General features: G+C 50.0%; 1 protein-coding gene across 1 annotated transcript; it reads left to right on the top strand.

Annotated features, from left to right (window-relative positions):
• The first annotated feature begins 1,693 nt into the window (after positions 1–1,693).
• LOC103091763 (retinal rod rhodopsin-sensitive cGMP 3',5'-cyclic phosphodiesterase subunit gamma) lies at positions 1,694–21,622 on the top strand. Its single transcript, XM_032976156.2, has 4 exons — positions 1,694–3,081; positions 6,702–6,995; positions 10,997–11,037; positions 20,410–21,622. The coding sequence occupies exons 2-4, from the start codon at positions 6,844–6,846 to the stop codon at positions 20,484–20,486; spliced, it is 270 nt and encodes an 89-aa protein (XP_032832047.1). The 5' UTR covers positions 1,694–3,081; positions 6,702–6,843; the 3' UTR covers positions 20,487–21,622.
• Positions 21,623–22,140: the final 518 nt, after the last annotated feature.

Genomic DNA, 22,140 nt, shown 5'->3' with positions numbered 1-22,140 from the left:
TGTTTGTGTGTTAGAAGGTGTATCTGTGTTTGTGTGTCTGTTCGTGTATGTGTGTCTGTACGTGTGTGTGTCTGTGTGTTAGGAGGTATGTCTGTGTGTCTGGGTGTCTGTGTGTCTGTACGTGTGTGTGTGTGTGTCTGTGTGTTAGGAGGTGTGTCTGTGTTTGTGTGTCTGTGTGTCTGTGGGGAGCGGTAGTGTAGCGGTTAGCGCGTTGCGCTATGAACCTGGCGACCCGGGTTCGATTCCCGCTCACGGCCAACACCCAGTGACGATTATCTGAACCGGTCCTGGACCTCCCCTAGGTCGACTCAGCCTGAAATTAGTACCTGGTGCGGTGTGTGAACACCGCCACTGGGGATACAAAGGCGGCTGGGCGTGGTGCTGGCCATCCATCCCCTCGTGTGCCGTGCCGACCTTCATAGGTGCTCGCTAACAGCACTTGCCCCTACAATCTGTTAAGGCTACACGGGGGATCTTTGTGAGTGGTGAGTGGTGTGTGTTTGCTCTCAGATACAGGAGTGTGGTTTCACTGATTCCCCAGACTCAAACAACCACGCGCCCCCGCTCCAACCCGAACCCCGAGTCCACCAGTCAATCCTGTCCGCACGTGCCATGGACCCTAACCCCCTGGGCACGACACGAACTCCGCAACCCTGATTCCACCCTCATCCCTAACGCCAATCCTAACACCATCCCTCACCCCAACCTCAACCATATCCCGAACCCCAACCCCGCCTTAACCCGAGCCTTATCCCTCGTCTAACCCCAACTCCAACCCCTGCCCTAGTCCGTACCCCTAATCCCAACCGAGACTCCAACCACCAATCCTCAAACACGTGGGGACACGAGCAGACAGGGACACGGAGAGACAGGGGCACGTGGACACGGGGACACGGAGAGACAGGGGTACGCGGACACGGGGACACGGAGAGACAGGGGCACGTGGACACGGGGACACGGAGAGACGGGGGCACGTGGACACGGGGACACGGAGAGACAGGGGCACGTGGACACGGGGACACGGAGAGACAGAGGCACGTGGGACACGGGGACACGGAGAGACAGGATCACGTGTAGACGGGGACACGAGATCACGTGGAGACTGTGGAGATAGGGAGATGGGGAGACGTGGAGACGTGGACACAGGGAGACACGGAGACTGTGGAGACACAGAGATAATGAGACGTGGAGACGGGGACACAGGGACACGATGGGGAGATGGGAACACGTGGACACAGGGACACGATGGGGACACGTGGACACAGGGACACGATGGGGACACGTGGAGACAATGGGGGTCTCCGCGAGTCGCGGTGCCGCACGTGGGGGACACGGGGACACAGGATGGGCAATGGGCGGCGTCTCCTTTCCGGCCATTGTCGCCTCGGAGTGACGGGGACCTGCGGGGAGAGGGGGCCCTGGTGAAGGGGACCTGAGGGGAGAGGAGGGAGCCCTGGTGAAGGGGACCTGGGGGGACCTGGGGTGAGAGGGGGCCCTGGTGAAGGGGACCTGGGGTGAGAGGGGGCCCTGGTGAAGGGGACCTGGGAGGAGAGGAGGGAGCCCTGGTGAAGGGGACCTGGGGGGAGAGGGGGCCCTGGTGAAGGGGACCTGGGGGGAGAGGAGGGAGCCCTGGTGAAGGGGACCTGGGGGGACCTGGGGTGAGAGGGGGCCCTGGTGAAGGGGACCTGGGGGATGGCGGGGGACCCTGATAGTGATGATGTAGTGATGGTGATGGTGTAGTGATAGTGATGGTGTAGTGATGGTGATGATGTAGTGATGATGTAGTGATGGTGATGGTGTAGTGATGGTGATGGTGTAGTGATAGTGATGGTGTTGTGATGGTGATGATGTAGTGATAGTGATGGTGTAGTGATGGTGATGATGTAGTGATAGTGATGATGTAGTGATAGTGTAGTGATAGTGATGGTGTAGTGATGGTGTAGTGATGGTGATGGTGTAGTGATGGTGATGGTGTAGTGATGGTGATGGTGTAGTGATGGTGTAGTGATAGTGATTATGTAGTGATGGTGATGGTGTAGTGATGGTGTAGTGATAGTGATGGTGTAGTGATAGTGATGGTGTCGTGATAGTGATGGTGTAGTGATAGTGATGGTGTAGTGATGGTGATGGTGTAGTGATAGTGATGGTGTAGTGATAGTGATGGTGTAGTGATGGTGATGATGTAGTGATAGTGATGATGTAGTGATGGTGATGGTGTAGTGATAGTGATGGTGTAGTGATGGTGATGGTGTAGTGATGGTGATGGTGTAGTGATAGTGATGGTGTAGTGATCGTGATTATGTAGTGATGGTGTAGTGATGGTGATGGTGTAGTGATAGTGATGGTGTAGTGATGATGTAGTGATAGTGATGGTGTAGTGATAGTAATGGTGTAGTGATAGTGATGGTGTAGTGATAGTGATGATGTAGTGATAGTGATTATGTAGTGATAGTGATGGTGTAGTGATAGTGATGCCGCTCTAATAAGCAGGGTAATACCAGAGTAAGATTATATTTAATCCGTGTTGAAAATCCATCCCAACTCTAATCCTGCCAGATGCTCACACCGACCGACCCAACCTGACACCAGCATCAGCATCATCAGCAGCAGCGGCATCATCACCAGCAGCAGCATCAGCATCATCATCAGCAGCAGTAACATCATCATCATCAGCAGCGGCATCATCACCAGCAGCATCATCAGCAGTAGCACCATCATTAGTAGCAGTGGCAGCATCACCAGCAGCATCATCATCAGCAGTAGCACCATCATCAGCAGCAGCGGCAGCATCACCAGCAGCATCATCATCAGCAGTAGCACCATCATCAGCAGCAGTGGCAGCATCACCATCAGCAGCAGCATCAGCACCATCAGCAACAGCACCATCAGCAGCGTCATCATCAGCAGCATCAGCACTATCAGCAACAGCACCATCAGCAGCGTCATCAGCAGCAGCAGCAGCAGCAGCATCAGCACCATCTGCCACAGCACCATCAGCAGCGTCATCAGCAGCAGCATCAGCACTATCAGCAGCAGCACCATCAGCAGCGTCATCAGCAGCAGCAGCATCAGCCCAGACAGGTACCTAACTCTTTAGCAGTCAAAGCAAAAGCAATAATCGCCGGTGTGTGATGATAATGATAACGATGATCATGAAAGTTGTGGCCATTGGATGGTGGCACAGCAAGGGATTCTCGAATCTATCTGTGCGGAGACACCACCACGCCTGCGTGTGTTGTTGTCATTCCGCGTGGAACCGGGACGCATCCTGGGGCGCCACCGTGGGAGAGATGTTAACTCCATCGCCATCACCACGATCACCATCACTGCCACCATCACCACCATCACTATCACCACCACCATCGCCAATAAACACCTCCGCGTTCCCCGCGCAGTCCAGACGGTCTCCGCGTGATGCTGCTGCTGCTGCTGTCGTGCGGTGATTTGTGTTTGCGAGCGACGTCCCCGTGGTGCTGCTGGTGGCTATGAGATGTTAACTACCTCGCCTGGTACACAGGAGGTCGTGGGTTCGACCCCGACGCCTGCAGCTGCTGCTGTATATTTGGAGTCTGCGTGTCTCTCTCTGTGGTGAGATGTTAACTACCTCGCCTGGTACACAGGAGGTCGTGGGTTCGACCCCGACGCCTGCTGCTACTGCTGTATATTTGAAGTCTGCGTGTCTCTCTCTGTGGTGAGATGTTAACAACCTCGCCTGGTACACAGGAGGTCGTGGGTTCGACCCCGACGCCTGCTGCTACTGCTGTATATTTGAAGTCTGCGTGTCTCTCTCTGTGGTGAGATGTTAACTACCTCGCCTGGTACACAGGAGGTCGTGGGTTCGACCCCGACGCCTGCTGCTGCTGTATATTTGGAGTCTGCGTGTCTCTCCCTCTCTCTCTCTCCCCACGATCGCGTTGATTGTTCTCCGGGGTTTTCCCCCCCCACTCCGCATTTAGAATCAACGAGCACGCGTTTAGAGTATCTAGCGACTGCTGCAACATTTGCACGTGGTGGTGGTGATGATGATAACAAGAAGCCACTTTGTACAGCGAGCATTCGCGATAGGCAGGGGTCGTTTCTGGAAAGAAAAAAAAGAGAGCCACGTTTGTTCATTGGAGCCTTACCTGGTAAGATTTAAACATTCAATAAAATAAAGACGAGGAGGAGATAGAGAGAGAGAGGTTTCATGTTTGCCTGTAACATTACATCCGGGCAGCAGATCACCGGCGTCTGTTCGACCGAGCGCGACTCTCACTGCTGATGAGACTCCGAGTGCCAAAACCTGTGCAGAGTTTCCCTTTCGCGCAGAGCACGCTGCTGCTGCTGATGGGATGGTGAACTCCCCACAGAAGGCCCATGTGAGCGGCTGATGGGATGGTGGACCTCCCACAGAAGGCCCTGTGAGCGGCTGATGGGATGGTGGACCTCCCGCAGAAGGCCCTGTGAGCGGCTGACGGGATGGTGGACTCCCCACAGAAGGCTCTGTGAGCGGCTGATGGGATGGTGGACTCCCCACAGAAGGCTCTGTGAGCGGCTGATGGGATGGTGGACCTCCCACAGAAGGCCCTGTGAGCGGCTGATGGGATGGTGGACTCCCCACAGGAGGCCCTGTGAGCGGCTGATGGGATGGTGGACTCCCCACAGAAGGCCCATGTGAGCGGCTGATGGGATGGTGGACTCCTCACAGAAGGCCCTGAGCAGCTGATGGGATGGTGGACTCCTCACAGAAGGCCTTGTGAGCGGCTGATGGGATGGTGGACTCCCCACAGAAGACCCTGTGAGCGGCTGATGGGATGGTGGACTCCCCACAGAAGGCTCTGTGAGCGGCTGACGGGATGGTGGACTCCCCACAGGAGGCCCTGTGAGCGGCTGACGGGATGGTGGACCTTCCACAGAAGGCTCTGTGAACGGCTGATGGGATGGTGGACCTCCCACAGAAGGCTCTGTGAGCGGCTGATGGGATGGTGGACCTCCCACAGAAGGCCCTGTGAGCGGCTGATGGGATGGTGGACCTCCCACAGAAGGCCCTGTCAGCGGCTGATGGGATGGTGGACTCCCCACAGAAGGCTCTGTGAGCAGCTGATGGGATGGTGGACTCCCCACAGAAGGCTCTGTGAGCGGCTGATGGGATGGGTAAAAACACAAGATAAGAGGGATTTTTCTGGGTTAGATCGCGTAAATATATAAATGTTGCATCGTTAAACCCGCCACGACCCGACACAGCCAACTCTTAAGGGTTGTCACGTAAACAGAACGTGCCAATTCGTTATTAGTACAGCACTAGTGTGTAGTGTAGAGTGTATACGAGTGTAGTGGCCTTATTGACGTCGGAGACTGTTCATTGGAGGCAACACGTATTTATTACAGACGCTTCAATTACAGTGGCGAATCTGATACTTGAAGAGGTAACGGCCTCTTCACCCGTACTCTACAGCGGGAACGTTCCCCGAGCTCTAGCCCACGCTAGCTCCCTGGTTCCCTCTATCCTGGTCCTCTCTCAGGATGCTATCTGACCTGGCCCAGCTTCGGCGCAGGTCCCGACCACCAGCCCCACGAGTCCGGCCCTCAGAAGGACATCGGGCCTCTCGGCTCTGGGGTCACAGCCTGGCTTGCTTTGCCCGGCCCTCAAAAGGACAGCGAGCCAAAGGAGTCCCAGGGTCTGGCTAGTCGCTCTTCTTTCTTCACTGGCTCTTTATCTTGCTTGAGTCGAACTCCTCTCAGCTCTCCGGGTACCAACTTTTATACTGTCCCTCACTGAGCAGTAGCTACTACTACTACACGTGTAGTAGTAGCTACTACTTACTACTACACGTGTAGTAGTAGTAGCTACTACACGTGCAGTAGCTACTACACGTGCAGTAGCTACTGCACGTGTAGCTACGGGCCCCGCACTTTCAAGGGCCCCGCGCTAAATGCTTCCAGGATATCAATTCCGCTTCAGTGATTCTGCATCTATTACTATAGTACTATACTGGTATTCAACTTTTACGAACGAATGAGTGTTCAAGGTTATCGATTTGTCGTATTATCTGGCTGTGTAGCAAATGAAAAAATACAATTACTTTACTGCGCAAGTAAAACAATTTGTGTTTTAATATTTACGTCTTTTTATTTTATTTTATAACATCATGCTACAGGCCCCGCACCGAGCTTATAATCCGGCATTGGTTCTGATGGCGAATAAAAAGGGTCGAGCAGAGCCCAAAGTATATACCACCGGTGGGACGATAATGTTAGCGATGATGATGATGTTAGCGATGATGATGGTGTTAGCGATGATGATGTTAACGACGACGATAATGATGGTGTTAGCGATGATGATGGTGTTAGCGATGATGATGATGTTAGCGATGATGATGGTGTTAGCGATGATGATGTTAACGACGACGATGATGATGGTGTTAGCGATGATGATGGTGTTAGGGATGATGATGGTGTTAGCGATGATGATGGTGTTAGCGATGATGATGTTAGCGATGATGATGTTAACGACGACAACGACAATGGTGTTAGCGATGATGATGGTGATAACGACGACAATGATGGTGTAAGCGATGATGATGATGATGAAGATAACAATGATGATGATATTAACGACGACGATGATGATGGTGTTAGCGATGATGATGTTAACGACGACTGTTAAGAGGACTCCGACTCCGCTTGATGATGTTACGGAGTGATGGACTTTGACGTTGCAGACAGAGCGGTGACCTGAACTCTCCTCCGTCCGGTGACCCGAACCACGCGGCAGCAGCGGCAGCAGCGGCAAGGTCAATCCCAAAGGTCAAGGGATTTTGGGGGGAGGGGCGGCGGAGCTGTGGGGGTCAAAGTTGACCCGCGATGAACCTGGCGACTGCCAATACCTCGGGGGCCCTGATGGCCCCCACCAAAGTGAGCGGGGGCCCCGCCACACCGCGGAGGGGCCCCTCCAAGTTCAAGCAGCGCCAGACGCGGCAGTTCAAGAGCAAGCCGCCCAAGAAAGGCATACAGGGGTGGGTGGGCACGCACACACCGAGATACACACACGCACACACACCGAGATATACACACACAGATACATACACACACATAGATACACACACAGGTGCATACATATATACATACACACACAGATACACACACAGGTACATACATAGATACATACATACACACAGATACACACAAAGATACACAAACAGAGATACATACACACACAGATACACACACAGGTACATACATAGATACATACACAGATACACACAGAGATACACACAGAGATACACACACAGAGATACATACACACAGAGATACACACACAGGTACATACATAGATACATACACACACAGATACACACACAGATACACACAGAGATACACACACAGAGATACATACACACAGATACACACACAGGTACATACATAGATACATACACACAGATACACACAGATACACACAGAGATACACACACACACAGATACATAGAGACACACACACATGTACATACAGAGATACACACACAGATACACAGAGATACACACACAGATACATACACAGAGATACACACACAGGTACATACAGAGATACACACACAGGTACATACAGAGATACACACACACAGATACACACAGAGATACACACACACATGCATACACAGAGATACACAGGTAAAAAATAAAACAACAAAAATCACGACGTTTCGGCCACAACACAAGTGGCCTTCATCAGGTGAATGGACCGTGCTGTCACGAAGACAGCGTAGGAATTAAGAAAGTCAAGCCAGGTCGCGTCCTTTAAGCTGTGTGGGAGGAAACCAAACGCTTTGACAAAGGAATTAGCATAAAGTGCTGATAGAGTAACAACACGGGGGGGGAGGGAGTTTACAAACGTTGTTTTGAAGGGAAATAAGCTGCTGTGAAAGTTTGGTATATCACTACTTGGATAAATATACTGTACCATTGAAAATAAGTTTAATGTTTGGTATGATTTAGAACATCTTTCCAATGATTGCTTAATTTGAAACCATCTTTTCGGTCGAAACTGTGTCTGTGTTTGTAAATCTGAATTGCCTCGTGGACACATCTCTGATGATAACCTATAGGTTTGTAAAGGACCTTTGTATCGGAGAACACTACATCGTGATCACCCACAGCGTTGTAACAGTGGTCAGCCACGGCAGAAGAATTCGTTCTGCCGTGTTTCAAATCTGATTTGTGCTCGCGAATTCGGTCAGAGACATGTCGCTCCCCGATATAGAGTATGGATATAGAGTATGGATCCTTGCAGTCACGAAAGCTTCAAATCTAGAAGAGATACACACACATAGAGATACATACAGAGACACACACAGAGATACACACAGAAATACACACATACACACAGAGATATACACACACAGAGATACACACACAGAGATACACACACAGAGCTACATACAGAGACACACACAGAGATACACAGAAATACACACACAGATACACACAGAGATACACACACAGAACTATATACAGAGGCACACACAGAGATACACACACGGAGATACACGCAGAGAGATACACACATACCCACGGACATACAGAGAGGCATACATGCACGGAGATACACACACACGGAGATACACACACAGAGATACACACAGAGATACACACACAGATACAGAGACGCACACACACAGATACACACAGAGATACACACACACAGATACACACAGAGACACACACACATGTACATACACATAGATACACACACATACATACACAGAGATACACACACATATACATACACAGAGATACACACAGAAATACACACACAGATACATACACATAGATACACACACAGAGCTACATACAGAGACAACACAGAGATACACACACGGAGATACACGCAGAGAGATACACACATACGCACGGACATACAGAGATACACACATACACGGAGATACGTACACACATTTAGAATCAATAACACGCGTTTGGAGTACTTAACTACTGATACAAATGTCCACGTGATGATGATGATAAGCCAACTTCCTTGAGCTATCATTTGTGATGGCCAAGTCGCTGCTGAAAAACATTTTTCACGGCTCAGTGGGGCCTGACCTGGTGAAATAAAAACTAAAAACTCGTTTGTAGTTTCGTTTTAGAAACACGCGTCTCGAATCTAATGCATCCTGGCATCCCCTTTAGTTCTCAATGCTTAAAACAAAAGTGAAAAATGTTCATAAATACCAAGTTTGCAGTCGATACCAATTCCTTTGTCAAGGCACCTTGTTTCCTCGCACACAGCTTAAAGGTCGCGGTCTGAGCGTGGCTGTGTTTCACTCCAGCGCTGTCCTCGAGACAGCCTGGTCCCTTCACCTGATGAAGGCCACTTGTGTTGTGGCCGAAACGTCGTGATTTTTGTTGTTTTATTTTTTACCTACGTGACTTTACCGAATAGAACCAAAGAGTACGCAGGGGTTTGATGGATCAACGCGAATTGTATTCACGTACCCGTGCTTAATTTGTGTTTTCGCTGATCTACCCTTCTAAAATAAATAAAACAAATTGGGCCGCGCCTCGCAGCCCCTGGGGGTGCAGCGTGCCCCCCCCCCCCCCACCGGTTAAGAAGTTCCACTGGGTCAGAGAATTTGCCTGCTGCCATGAATGTCCAGGCGATGATGATCCCCATTTCATTGAGCTATCATCTGCGGTGATGAGGTGGCTTCTGAAATAAGTAATATTTAAAAAAATACTTAAAAAAAATATATAAACACGCTTTAATGAAGTGTACCGTACTAGTAATGGAAGAACTCCACGAGTCCAGAAAGTGGGCCCGAAGCTTGCCACAACGCTAGGGGGACCGTGGGCAATTACAGCCAACGTTAGTTGAGCGTGGGCAATTAGACCCAAGCCGAAACATAACATATACAAATGCATCTTTAAAAATATTTTTTTTGATAGAATATAGTATTGTCATCAGTATTATATTAGTATACCAAGTTTGCAGTCGATACCACATTGGGAAGTGGGTTACAATTGAGTTACAAGATTTGAGGATACAACAACGACAGAGTGAGTTAAATAAAAGCGTCAAATAATAAAAAACAAGAGCTTCACAGCTCGGCAAACCTTCCCTGGTAAAGCTAATCCTAGTTCATCCTAGTTAATACAAGTTAATAGTTAATAAGAGTTAATAGTTAATACGAGTTAATAGTTAATACGAGTTAATACGAGTTAATACAAGTTAATAGTTAATACGAGGTAATAGTTAATACGAGTTAATAGTTAATACGAGTTAATAGTTAATACAAGTCAATAGTTAATAGTTAATACGAGTTAATAGTTAATACGAGTTAATAGTTAATAGTTAATACGAGTTAATAGTTAATACAAGTGAATAGTTAATACGAGTTAATACGAGTTAATAGTGAATACGAGTTACTAGTGAATACGAGTGAATAGTGAATACGAGTTAATAGTTAATACGAGTTAATAGTGAATACGAGTTAATAGTTAATACGAGTTAATACGAGTTAATAGTGAATACGAGTGAATAGTGAATACGAGTTAATAGTTAATACGAGTTAATAGTTAATACGAGTTAATACGAGTTAATAGTTAATAGAGTTAATAGTTAATACGAGTTAATAGTTAATACGAGTTAATAGTTAATGCGAGTTAATAGTTAATACGAGTTAATAGTTAATACGAGTTAATACGAGTTAATAGTTAATGCGAGTTAATAGTTAATACGAGTTAATAGTTAATAGTTAATACGAGTTAATAGTTAATACAAGTGAATAGTTAATACGAGTTAATAGTTAATACGAGTTAATACGAGTTAATACGAGTTAACAGTTAATACGAGTTAATAGTTAATGCGAGTTAATAGTTAATACGAGTGAATAGTTAATACGAGTTAATAGTTAATACGAGTTAATAGTTAATACGAGTTAATAGTTAATACGAGTTAATAGTTGTTGTTTAGCCAGAGGCCTGCCCGCTCACTGCCGCTCTCCTTTCTGCCTCTCCGCAGGTTCGGGGACGACATCCCCGGCATGGAGGGTCTGGGCACTGGTGAGTGGCGACTCGCTCACTGCACTCACCGCGGGGTGAGCGGTGAGGGGTGAGTGGTGAGGGGTGAGCGGTGAGGGGTGAGTGGCGACTCGCTCACTGCACTCACCGCGGGGTGAGCGGTGAGGGGTGAGTGGTGAGTGGCGACTCGCTCACTGCACTCACCGCGGGGTGAGCGGTGAGTGCAGTGAGTGGTGAGGGGTGAGCGGTGAGGGGTGAGCGGTGCCGGGTGAGCGGTGAGGGGTAAGTGGCGACTCGCTCACTGCGCTCACCACGGGGTGAGCGGTGAGGGGTGAGGGGATGAGCAGTGAGCGGTGCGGGGTGAGCGGTGCGGGGTGAGCGGTGCGGGGTGAGGGGTGAGGGGTGAGCGGTGAGCGGTGCGGGGTGAGCGGTGAGGGGTGAGCGGTGAGGGGTGAGGGGTGAGGGGTGAGGGGTGAGCGGTGAGGGGTGAGGGGTGAGCGGTGAGGGGTGAGGGGATGAGCGGTGAGCGGTGCGGGGTGAGCGGTGCGGGGTGGAGGCGAGAGACGAGGGTGAGAAGACCGCCTGCAGAATCGGCACCGCCAACAACTGCCCAAGCTCTGCTGTCCTACATTGGGATGTTTGGCCGACTCCATGAATTCTATTCTCCCGCACGATGCCTGCAGCAGCAGCACTGTGGTTATTGTGCAGGAGCTAGAAGCCAATGTGGAGGTCTCCTGCTGCTGTTGACCACGACGAGAGAGGGCTTCAGCAGAGACAGAGAGTTCGTGTCGTGCCGCTTCTCCATAGACTAACACAGGACCCATAGACTAACACGGACCCATAGACTAACACAGGTCCCATAGACTAACACGGACCCATAGACTAACACAGGTCCCATAGACTAACACGGACCCATAGACTAACACAGGTCCCATAGACTAACACTGGCCCATAGACTAACACGGACCCATAGACTAACACAGGACCCATAGACTAACACTGGACACCATAGACTCACACTGGACCCAAAGACTAACACGGGACCCATATACTAACACTGGACCCATAGTCTAACACTGGACCTATAGACTAACACTGGCCCATAGACTAACACTGGACCCATAGACTAACACTGGACCTATAGACTAACACTGGACCCATAGACTAACACGGACCCATAGACTAACACAGGTCCCATAGACTAACACGGACCCATAGACTAACACAGGTCCCATAGACTAACACTGGCCCATAGACTAACACGGACCCATAGACTAACACAGGACCCATAGACTAACACTGGACACCATAGACTCACACTGGACCCAAAGACTAACACGGGACCCATATACTAACACTGGACCCATAGTCTAACACTGGACCTATAGACTAACACTGGCCCATAGACTAACACTGGACCCATAGACTAACACGGGACCCATAGACTAACACGGGACCCATAGACCAACACTGGACCCATATACTAACACTGGACCCATAGACTAACACGGGACCCATAGACTAACACTGGACCCATAGACCAACACGGGACCCATAGACTAACACGGGACCCATAGACCAACACTGGACCCATATACTAACACTGGACCCATAGACTAACACGGGACCCATAGACTAACACGGACCCATATACTAACACTGGCCCATAGACTAACACAGGACCTATAGACTCACACTGGACCCATAGACTAACACTGGACACCATAGACTCACACCGGACCCATAGACTAACACTGGACCCGTAGACTAACACCGGACCAATAGACTAACACTGGACCCATAGACTAACACTGGACCCATAGACTAACACTGGACCCATAGACTAACACTGGCCCATAGACTAACACTGGACCCATAGACTCACACTGGACCCATAGACTCACACTGGACCCATAGACTAACACTGGCCCATAGACTAACACTGGACCCATAGACTAACACTGGACACCATAGACTCACACTGGACCCAAAGACTAACACGGGACCCATATACTAACACTGGACCCATAGTCTAACACTGGACCTATAGACTAACACTGGCCCATAGACTAACACTGGACCCATAGACTAACACTGGACCTATAGACTAACACTGGACCCATAGACTAACACGGACCCATAGACTAACACAGGTCCCATAGACTAACACGGACCCATAGACTAACACAGGTCCCATAGACTAACACTGGCCCATAGACTAACACGGACCCATAGACTAACACAGGACCCATAGACTAACACTGGACACCATAGACTCACACTGGACCCAAAGACTAACACGGGACCCATATACTAACACTGGACCCATAGTCTAACACTGGACCTATAGACTAACACTGGCCCATAGACTAACACTGGACCCATAGACTAACACGGGACCCATAGACTAACACGGGACCCATAGACCAACACTGGACCCATATACTAACACTGGACCCATAGACTAACACGGGACCCATAGACTAACACTGGACCCATAGACCAACACGGGACCCATAGACTAACACGGGACCCATAGACCAACACTGGACCCATATACTAACACTGGACCCATAGACTAACACGGGACCCATAGACTAACACGGACCCATATACTAACACTGGCCCATAGACTAACACAGGACCTATAGACTCACACTGGACCCATAGACTAACACTGGACACCATAGACTCACACCGGACCCATAGACTAACACTGGACCCGTAGACTAACACCGGACCAATAGACTAACACTGGACCCATAGACTAACACTGGACCCATAGACTAACACTGGCCCATAGACTAACACTGGACCCATAGACTCACACTGGATCCATAGACTCACACTGGACCCATAGACTAACACTGGACACCATAGACTCACACCGGACCCATAGACTAACACTGGACCCATAGACTAACACCGGACCAATAGACTAACACTGGACCCATAGACTAACACTGGACCCATAGACTAACACTGGCCCATAGACTAACACTGGACCCATAGACTCACACTGGACCCATAGACTCACACTGGACCCATAGACTAACACTGGCCCATAGACTAACACTGGACCCATAGACTAACACTGGACCCATAGACTAACACTGGACCCATAGACTAACACTGGACACCATAGACTCACACCGGACCCATAGACTCACACTGAACCCATAGACTAACACTGGACCCATAGACTAACACTGGCCCATAGACTAACACTGGGCCCATAGACTAACACTGGACCCATAGACTCACACTGGACCCATAGACTAACACGGACCCATAGACTAACACTGGACCCATAGACTAACACTAGACCTATAGACTAACACGGACCCACAGACTAACACTGAACCCATAGACTAACACTGGACCCATAGACTAAAACTGGACCCATAGACTAACACTGGACCCAAAGACTATCACTGGACCCATAGACTAACACGGGACCCATAGACTAACACTGGCCCATAGACTAACACGGACCCATAGACTAACACGGACCCATAGACTAACACGGACCCATAGACTAACACAGGACCCATAGACTCACACTGGACCCATAGACTAACACTGGACACCATAGACTCACACCGGACCCATAGACTAACACTGGACCCGTAGACTAACACTGGACCCATAGACTAACACTGGACCCATAGACTAACACTGGACCCATAGACTAACACTGGACCCATAGACTAACACAGGACCCATAGACCAACACTGGACCCATAGATTAACACTGGACCCATAGATTAACACTGGACCCGTAGACTAACACCGGACCAATAGACTAACACTGGACCCATAGACTAACACTGGACCCATAGACTAACACTGGCCCATAGACTAACACTGGACCCATAGACTCACACTGGATCCATAGACTCACACTGGACCCATAGACTAACACTGGACACCATAGACTCACACCGGACCCATAGACTAACACTGGACCCATAGACTAACACCGGACCAATAGACTAACACTGGACCCATAGACTAACACTGGACCCATAGACTAACACTGGCCCATAGACTAACACTGGACCCATAGACTCACACTGGACCCATAGACTCACACTGGACCCATAGACTAACACTGGCCCATAGACTAACACTGGACCCATAGACTAACACTGGACCCATAGACTAACACTGGACCCATAGACTAACACTGGACACCATAGACTCACACCGGACCCATAGACTCACACTGAACCCATAGACTAACACTGGACCCATAGACTAACACTGGCCCATAGACTAACACTGGACCCATAGACTCACACTGGACCCATAGACTAACACGGACCCATAGACTAACACTGGACCCATAGACTAACACTAGACCTATAGACTAACACGGACCCACAGACTAACACTGAACCCATAGACTAACACTGGACCCATAGACTAAAACTGGACCCATAGACTAACACTGGACCCAAAGACTAACACTGGACCCATAGACTAACACGGGACCCATAGACTAACACTGGCCCATAGACTAACACGGACCCATAGACTAACACGGACCCATAGACTAACACGGACCCATAGACTAACACAGGACCCATAGACTCACACTGGACCCATAGACTAACACTGGACACCATAGACTCACACCGGACCCATAGACTAACACTGGACCCGTAGACTAACACTGGACCCATAGACTAACACTGGACCCATAGACTAACACTGGACCCATAGACTAACACTTCGACCCATAGACTAACACAGGACCCATAGACCAACACTGGACCCATAGATTAACACTGGACCCATAGATTAACACTGGACCCATAGACTAACACTGGACCCACAGACTAACACTGGACCCACAGACTAACACTGGAACCACAGCCTAACAATGGACCCATAGACTAACACTGGACCCACAGACTAACACTGGACCCATAGACTAACACTGGACCCATAGACTAACACTGGACCCATAGACTAACACTGGACCCATAGTCTAACACCGGACCTATAGACTAATACTGGACCCATCACTGGACCCATAGACTAACAATGGACCCATAGACTAACACTGGACCCACAGACTAACACTGGACCCACAGACTAACACTGGACCCATAGACTAACACTGGACCCATAGACTAACACTGGACCCATAGACTAACACTGGACCCATAGACTAACACTGGACCCATAGACTATTACTGGACCTATAGACTAACACTGGACCCATAGACTAATACTGGACCTATAGATTAACACTGGACCCATAGACTAACACTGTACCTATAGACTATGTATGCATGCCGTGTGGCAGCAGCATCTCGATGCCAATGTGGAGGTCTCCTGTTGCTGATGGCCACGACGAGAGAGGCCTTCAGCAGAGACAGAGAGTTCGTGTCGTGTCGCTGTTCCTCCTCCTCCTGCGTTGAAGCAGCGTAGGCCACAGTGGTTTTACTGTGCGGTCCACAGATTGTGGTTTGCATGCGTGAACTTCTTGTCTTAATGTATCTCTATGGGTCTCTGTATCATCTATGTATCTCTATGGGTCTCTATGTATCTCTATGGGTTTCTGTGTATCTCTATGTATCTCTATGGGTCTCTATGTATCTCTATGGGTCTCGATGTATCATCTATGTATCTCTATGGGTCTCTATGGGTTTCTGTGTATCTCTATGGGTCTCTATGTATCTCTATGGGTCTCGATGTATCATCTATGTATCTCTATGGGTCTCTATGGGTTTCTGTGTATCTGTATGGGTCTCTATGTATCATCCATGTATCTCTATGGGTCTCTATGTATCATCTATGTATCTCTATGGGTGTCTGTGTATCTCTATGGGTCTCTATGTATCATCTATGTATCTCTATGGGTCTCTATGTATCATCTATGTATCTCTATGGGTTTGTGTATCTCTATGTATCATCTATGTATCTCTATGGGTCTCTATGTATCATCTATGTATCTCTATGGGTTTCTGTGTATCTCTATGGGTCTCTATGTATCATCTATGTAGCTCTATGGGTTTCTGTGTATCTCTGTATCTCTATGGGTCTCTATGCATCATCTATGTATATCTATGGGTTTCTGTGTATCTCTATGGGTCTCTATGTATCATCTATTCATCTCTATGTATCTCTATGTATCATCTATGTGTCTATGGGTTTCTGTGTATCTCTATGGGTCTCTATGTATCATCCATGTATCTCTATGTATCATCTATGTATTTCTATGGGTCTCTATGTATCATCTATGTATCTCTATGGGTCTCTATGTATCTCGGTGGGTCTCTATGTATCATCTATGTATCTCTATGGGTCTCTATGTATCATCTATGTATCTCTATGGGTTTCTGTGTATCTCTATGGGTCTCTATGTATCATCTATGGGTCTCTATGTATCTCTATGGTCTCTATGTATCATCTATGTATCTCTATGGGTTTCTGTGTATCTCTATTGGTCTCTATGTATCATCTATGTATCTCTATGGGTTTCTGTGTATCTCTATGTATCTCTATGGGTCTCTATGTATCATCTATGTATCTCTATGGGTTTGTGTATCTCTATGGGTTTCTGTGTATCTCTATGGGTCTCTATGTATCATCTATGTATCTCTATGGGTCTCTACGTATCTCTGTGTCTCAGTGGCTTCGCTACATGGTCCACAGTTTAGGGTCGCATGATCACAGTCGGTCTGCTATGGCTCGCGTCTTGAATTCTCCCAACTGTGAAGGAAACGTGCCCATCCACCCGTAGTTTACGTTCCGCTGAGGATGATAGGTCCACCACCAGTGTCTCCGACGAGGAGGAGGAATGTCACAGGCAGGAGGAGGTTCGATGGTGACGTTTTGGGTCTCGAATGCGGAGGTGTTGATTAATGTGGACGTCCGTGTTGCTTCACTCGGTTCGTGCAGCAGCAGCAGCGTTCATCCAGATCTGGGTGATGAGATTCTAGGATGGTGACATCAGAAGCAGTAGTAGCAGCGTTCTGCTGGGTCTGAGTGGTGAGATTCTAGGATGGTGACATCAGCAGCGGCGTTCTGCTGGGTCTGAGTGGTGAGATTCTAGGATGATGACAGCAGCAGCAGCAGCGTTCTGCTGGGTCTGAGTGGTGAGATTCTAGGATGGTGACATCAGCAGCAGCGTTCTGCTGGGTCTGAGTGGTGAGATTCTAGGATGGTGACATCAGCAGCAGTAGCAGCGTCCTGCTGGGTCTGAGTGGTGAGATTCTAGGATGGTGACATCAGCAGCAGCAGCCTTCTGCTGGGTCTGAGTGGTGAGATTCTAGGATGGTGGCATCAGCAGTAGCAGCGTTCTGCTGGGTCTGAGTGGTGAGATTCTAGGATGGTGACATCAGCAGCAGCGTTCTGCTGGGTCTGAGTGGTGAGATTCTAGGATGGTGACATCAGCAGCAGTAGCAGCGTCCTGCTGGGTCTGAGTGGTGAAATTCTAGGATGGTGACATCAGCAGCAGCAGCCTTCTGCTGGGTCTGAGTGGTGAGAGTCTAGGATGGTGACATCAGCAGCAGCGTTCTGCTGGGTCTGAGTGGTGAGATTCTAGGATGGTGACATCAGCAGCAGCAGCGTTCTGCTGGGTCTGAGTGGTGAGATTCTAGGATGGTGACATCAGCAGCAGTAGCAGCGTCCTGCTGGGTCTGAGTGGTGAAATTCTAGGATGGTGACATCAGCAGCAGCGTTCTGCTGGGTCTGAGTGGTGAGATTCTAGGATGGTGACATCAGCAGCAGCAGCGTTCTGCTGGGTCTGGGTGGTGAAATTCTAGGATGGTGACATCAGCAACAGCGTTCTGCTGGGTCTGAGTGGTGAGATTCTAGGATGGTGACATCAGCAGCAGCGTTCTGCTGGGTCTGAGTGGTGAGATTCTAGGATGGTGGCATCAGCAGCAGTAGCACGATCCAAGAAGTGTGATCGATGCTACACGTGCGAGGCAGCGCAGAGTTCCCGGAGAAAACCCCAAAAAGCGTGCGAGCGCCGGGCAGCACCCAAGCAATCGCCGTACCCATGGGAGACTCGAATCCACTCGCCGCACCGCCACGTGAACGTCTGCCGCGGGCGCGCTGCTCTCTCTGTGTGCGCGTACACGCGAGTCGGTGCAGCGCCACTCATCAGATCCCGCGAGCAGTCGTGAGAGTGACGGATACTGGACGTGGTGTGCAGACTTCGTATATAAAACAGTGCTCTTCACTAATCTTCAGTGGGGGGGGGGGGGGGACACTTCGGCCGATAAGACATCATCAGTGTGAGTGAGGGCCGCCACACATTTGAAAGAATTTATTGGGTTTGACAGCAGCACCGCCGACGATGGGGGGACCGCACGAAAGGCCACCGGTGGCCCCGTGTTGGCCTTGCGACGGGAGGCCACTGGTGTACGACGTTTGGGTTCGCGACCCGGCTGAAGGGAAGCCGTGGCTGGGCACAGGCGACGGTGTCCCACTGCTCGAGAGGTTATCATCAACAACGTCTGTGGGTCGACGGGGCTTGCCACCCACCCACAAACCCAGCCACAACATAAGGAACGCAACAGGAGGACTTCTCCAGATATCTGAATGCTGTCGCCCGATGAAGCTGGTTGTAATTACTGGCGAAACGTCGTACTCAGATTGTAAATGTTGTGGCTTGGCTCTTCAACACACTACCAATGGTGCTGTACTAGTATACTACACTATACACTAGTGCTGTACTAGTATACTACGCTATATACTACACTATACACTAGTTCTGTACTAGTAGACTACACTATACACTACACTATACACTAGTCCTGTACTAGTATACTACACTATACACTAGTGCTGTACTAGTAGACTACACTATACACTACACTATACACGAGTGCTGTACTAGTAGATTACACTATACACTACACTATACACTAGTACTGTACTAGTGTATAGTGTACTGCACCTCCACAAAGACAAAGGTCCCCCGTGTAGCCTCAACAGACCGCCGGGGCAAGTGCCGTAAGCGAGTGGCGGCACTGTGGGTGGGCAGCACCACGCCCGAGGCCGCCTTTGTCTCTTACTGCGCACCGCCGACGGGCACCCATTTGAGGCCGAGTCGACCTAGGCGTCACCGGCGCCTAGGTCGCCAGGTTCGTAGCGGCGGCGCGCTTCACCGCTCACGCCGCCTCCGCCCATCGCCACCGGCCGATGGGCGGAGCCCCAGCGGCGATGTGACCCGGGGTGGGGAGCCTTGGGCACGCGCCGGACGGGTGACCGACGATGTTGATGAATCTCCCGTCGACCTCCTGTCGTGCCGTCCGTCAGCCAGCCGTGCCTCATCGGCGGTGCGATGCGGCACCACGCGCACCGCCGATGCTGTCCCAGACACAACAGCAGACGCAGCAGACGCAGCAGCAGCATCGACGGCTGACCTCTCCTCTCCCTGGCGTGCAGACATCACCGTCATCTGCCCGTGGGAGGCGTTCAACCACCTGGAGCTGCACGAGCTGGCGCAGTACGGAATCATCTGACGGCATCGTCTGAGCGCCGTGGAGCGCCGTGGAGCGACCCCCCCCCCCCACCGATCCCGGCCACCACCCCCACCGGCAGGCAGTGGTGGCTGGAGAGTATCGCGCCGGGTCCCATCATCACCATCATCAATCATCACCACCACCATCATCTCCACCATCATCACCAGCACCATCATCACCACTATCACATCGCCATCATCACCATCATCACCACCGCCATCATCTCCACCATCATCATCACCATCATCACCATCACCACCATCATCATCATCACCACTATCACATCACCATCATCACCATCACCACCATCATCTCCACCATCATCATCACCATCACCACCATCATCATCAGCACTATCACATCACCATCATCACCATCATCACCATCACCACCATCATCTCCACCATCATCATCACCATCATCACCATCACCACCATCATCACCACTATCACATCACCATCATCACCATCATCACCATCACCACCATCATCTCCACCATCATCATCACTATCATCACCAGCACCATCATCACCACTCTCACATCACCATCATCACCATCATCACCACCACCATCATCATCATCACCATCATCACCATCACCACCATCTCCACCATCATCTCCACCACCATCATCACCAGCACCATCATCACCAGCACCATCATCACCATCACCACCATCTCCACCATCATCTCCACCACCATCTTCACCACCATCATCACCAGCACCATCATCACCATCACCACCATCTCCACCATCATCTCCACCACCATCATCACCAGCACCATCATCACCAGCACCATCATCACCATCACCACTGTCACATCACCACCAGCACCATCATCTCCACCACCACCATCTCCACCATCATCACCACTATCACATCACCACCAGCACCATCATCACCACCTTCATTATCACCACCATCACCACCACTATCACATCACCACCAGCACCATCATCACCATCATCTCCACCACCACCACCATCTCCACCATCATCACCACTATCACATCACCACCACCACCATCATCTCCACCATCGTCATCACCTCCATCACCACCACCAGCACCATCATCACAATCACCACCATGATCACTATCACCAATAAACACCTCCGCGTACCCCGCGCAGTCCAGACGGTCTCCGCGTGATGCTGCTGCTGCTGCTGCCGTGCGGTGTTTTGTGTTTGCGAGCGACGTCCTGCCCCCCACCCCCCCCCCCCGTGCCGAGTCGTGGGGGCGCGCGCCACGGTGGCTAGGAGATGTTAACTACCTCGCCTGGTACACAGGAGGTCGTAGGTTCAACCCCGACGCCTGCTGCTGCTGTATCTATGGAGTCTGCGTGTCTCTCTCTCTGTTGGATTTTCTCTGGGGTCTCCCTCCCCACATTTCGAATCGACATCACCCACGCGTTTGGAGTTCATCTGGCCACTGCTGTCAATATCCACGCGGTAACGATGAGGCCACACAGGTCGCTTCTTAAAAAAAACACAACTAGCTACATCGCTCAGTGGGACCTTACCTGGTCAGAAATAAAACACAAACTTTAAATTAGTTTAGTTTGAGTACTTCACGGGCCAATTTGAAACGAACTATTTTTATTTTAAAAGTCAGAACTTGGCAGGCCGTGTTTTTTTTTATTTGCCACGGGCCG

The sequence above is a fragment of the Petromyzon marinus genome, chromosome 58 (assembly GCF_048934315.1).
Source record: "Petromyzon marinus isolate PM22_M1 ecotype Great Lakes invasive population chromosome 58, UKy_Petmar_22M1.pri1.0, whole genome shotgun sequence".
NCBI lineage: Eukaryota > Metazoa > Chordata > Hyperoartia > Petromyzontiformes > Petromyzontidae > Petromyzon > Petromyzon marinus.
The sequence above is the reverse complement of the archived record's forward strand: the minus strand, read 5'-3'. Positions and strand labels throughout refer to the sequence as shown.

What these genes read in the sequence shown, in the direction of transcription:
- LOC103091763 (XM_032976156.2), top strand. Translation starts at nt 6,844, where the DNA reads ATGAACCTGGCGACTGCCAATACCTCGGGGGCCCTGATGGCCCCCACC. An exon ending in CCCAAGAAAGGCATACAGGG is followed by an intron (nt 6,996 to 10,996) that starts GTGGGTGGGCAC and finishes GCCTCTCCGCAG; the next exon opens with GTTCGGGGACGACATCCCCG. An exon ending in CATGGAGGGTCTGGGCACTG is followed by an intron (nt 11,038 to 20,409) that starts GTGAGTGGCGAC and finishes CCTGGCGTGCAG; the next exon opens with ACATCACCGTCATCTGCCCG.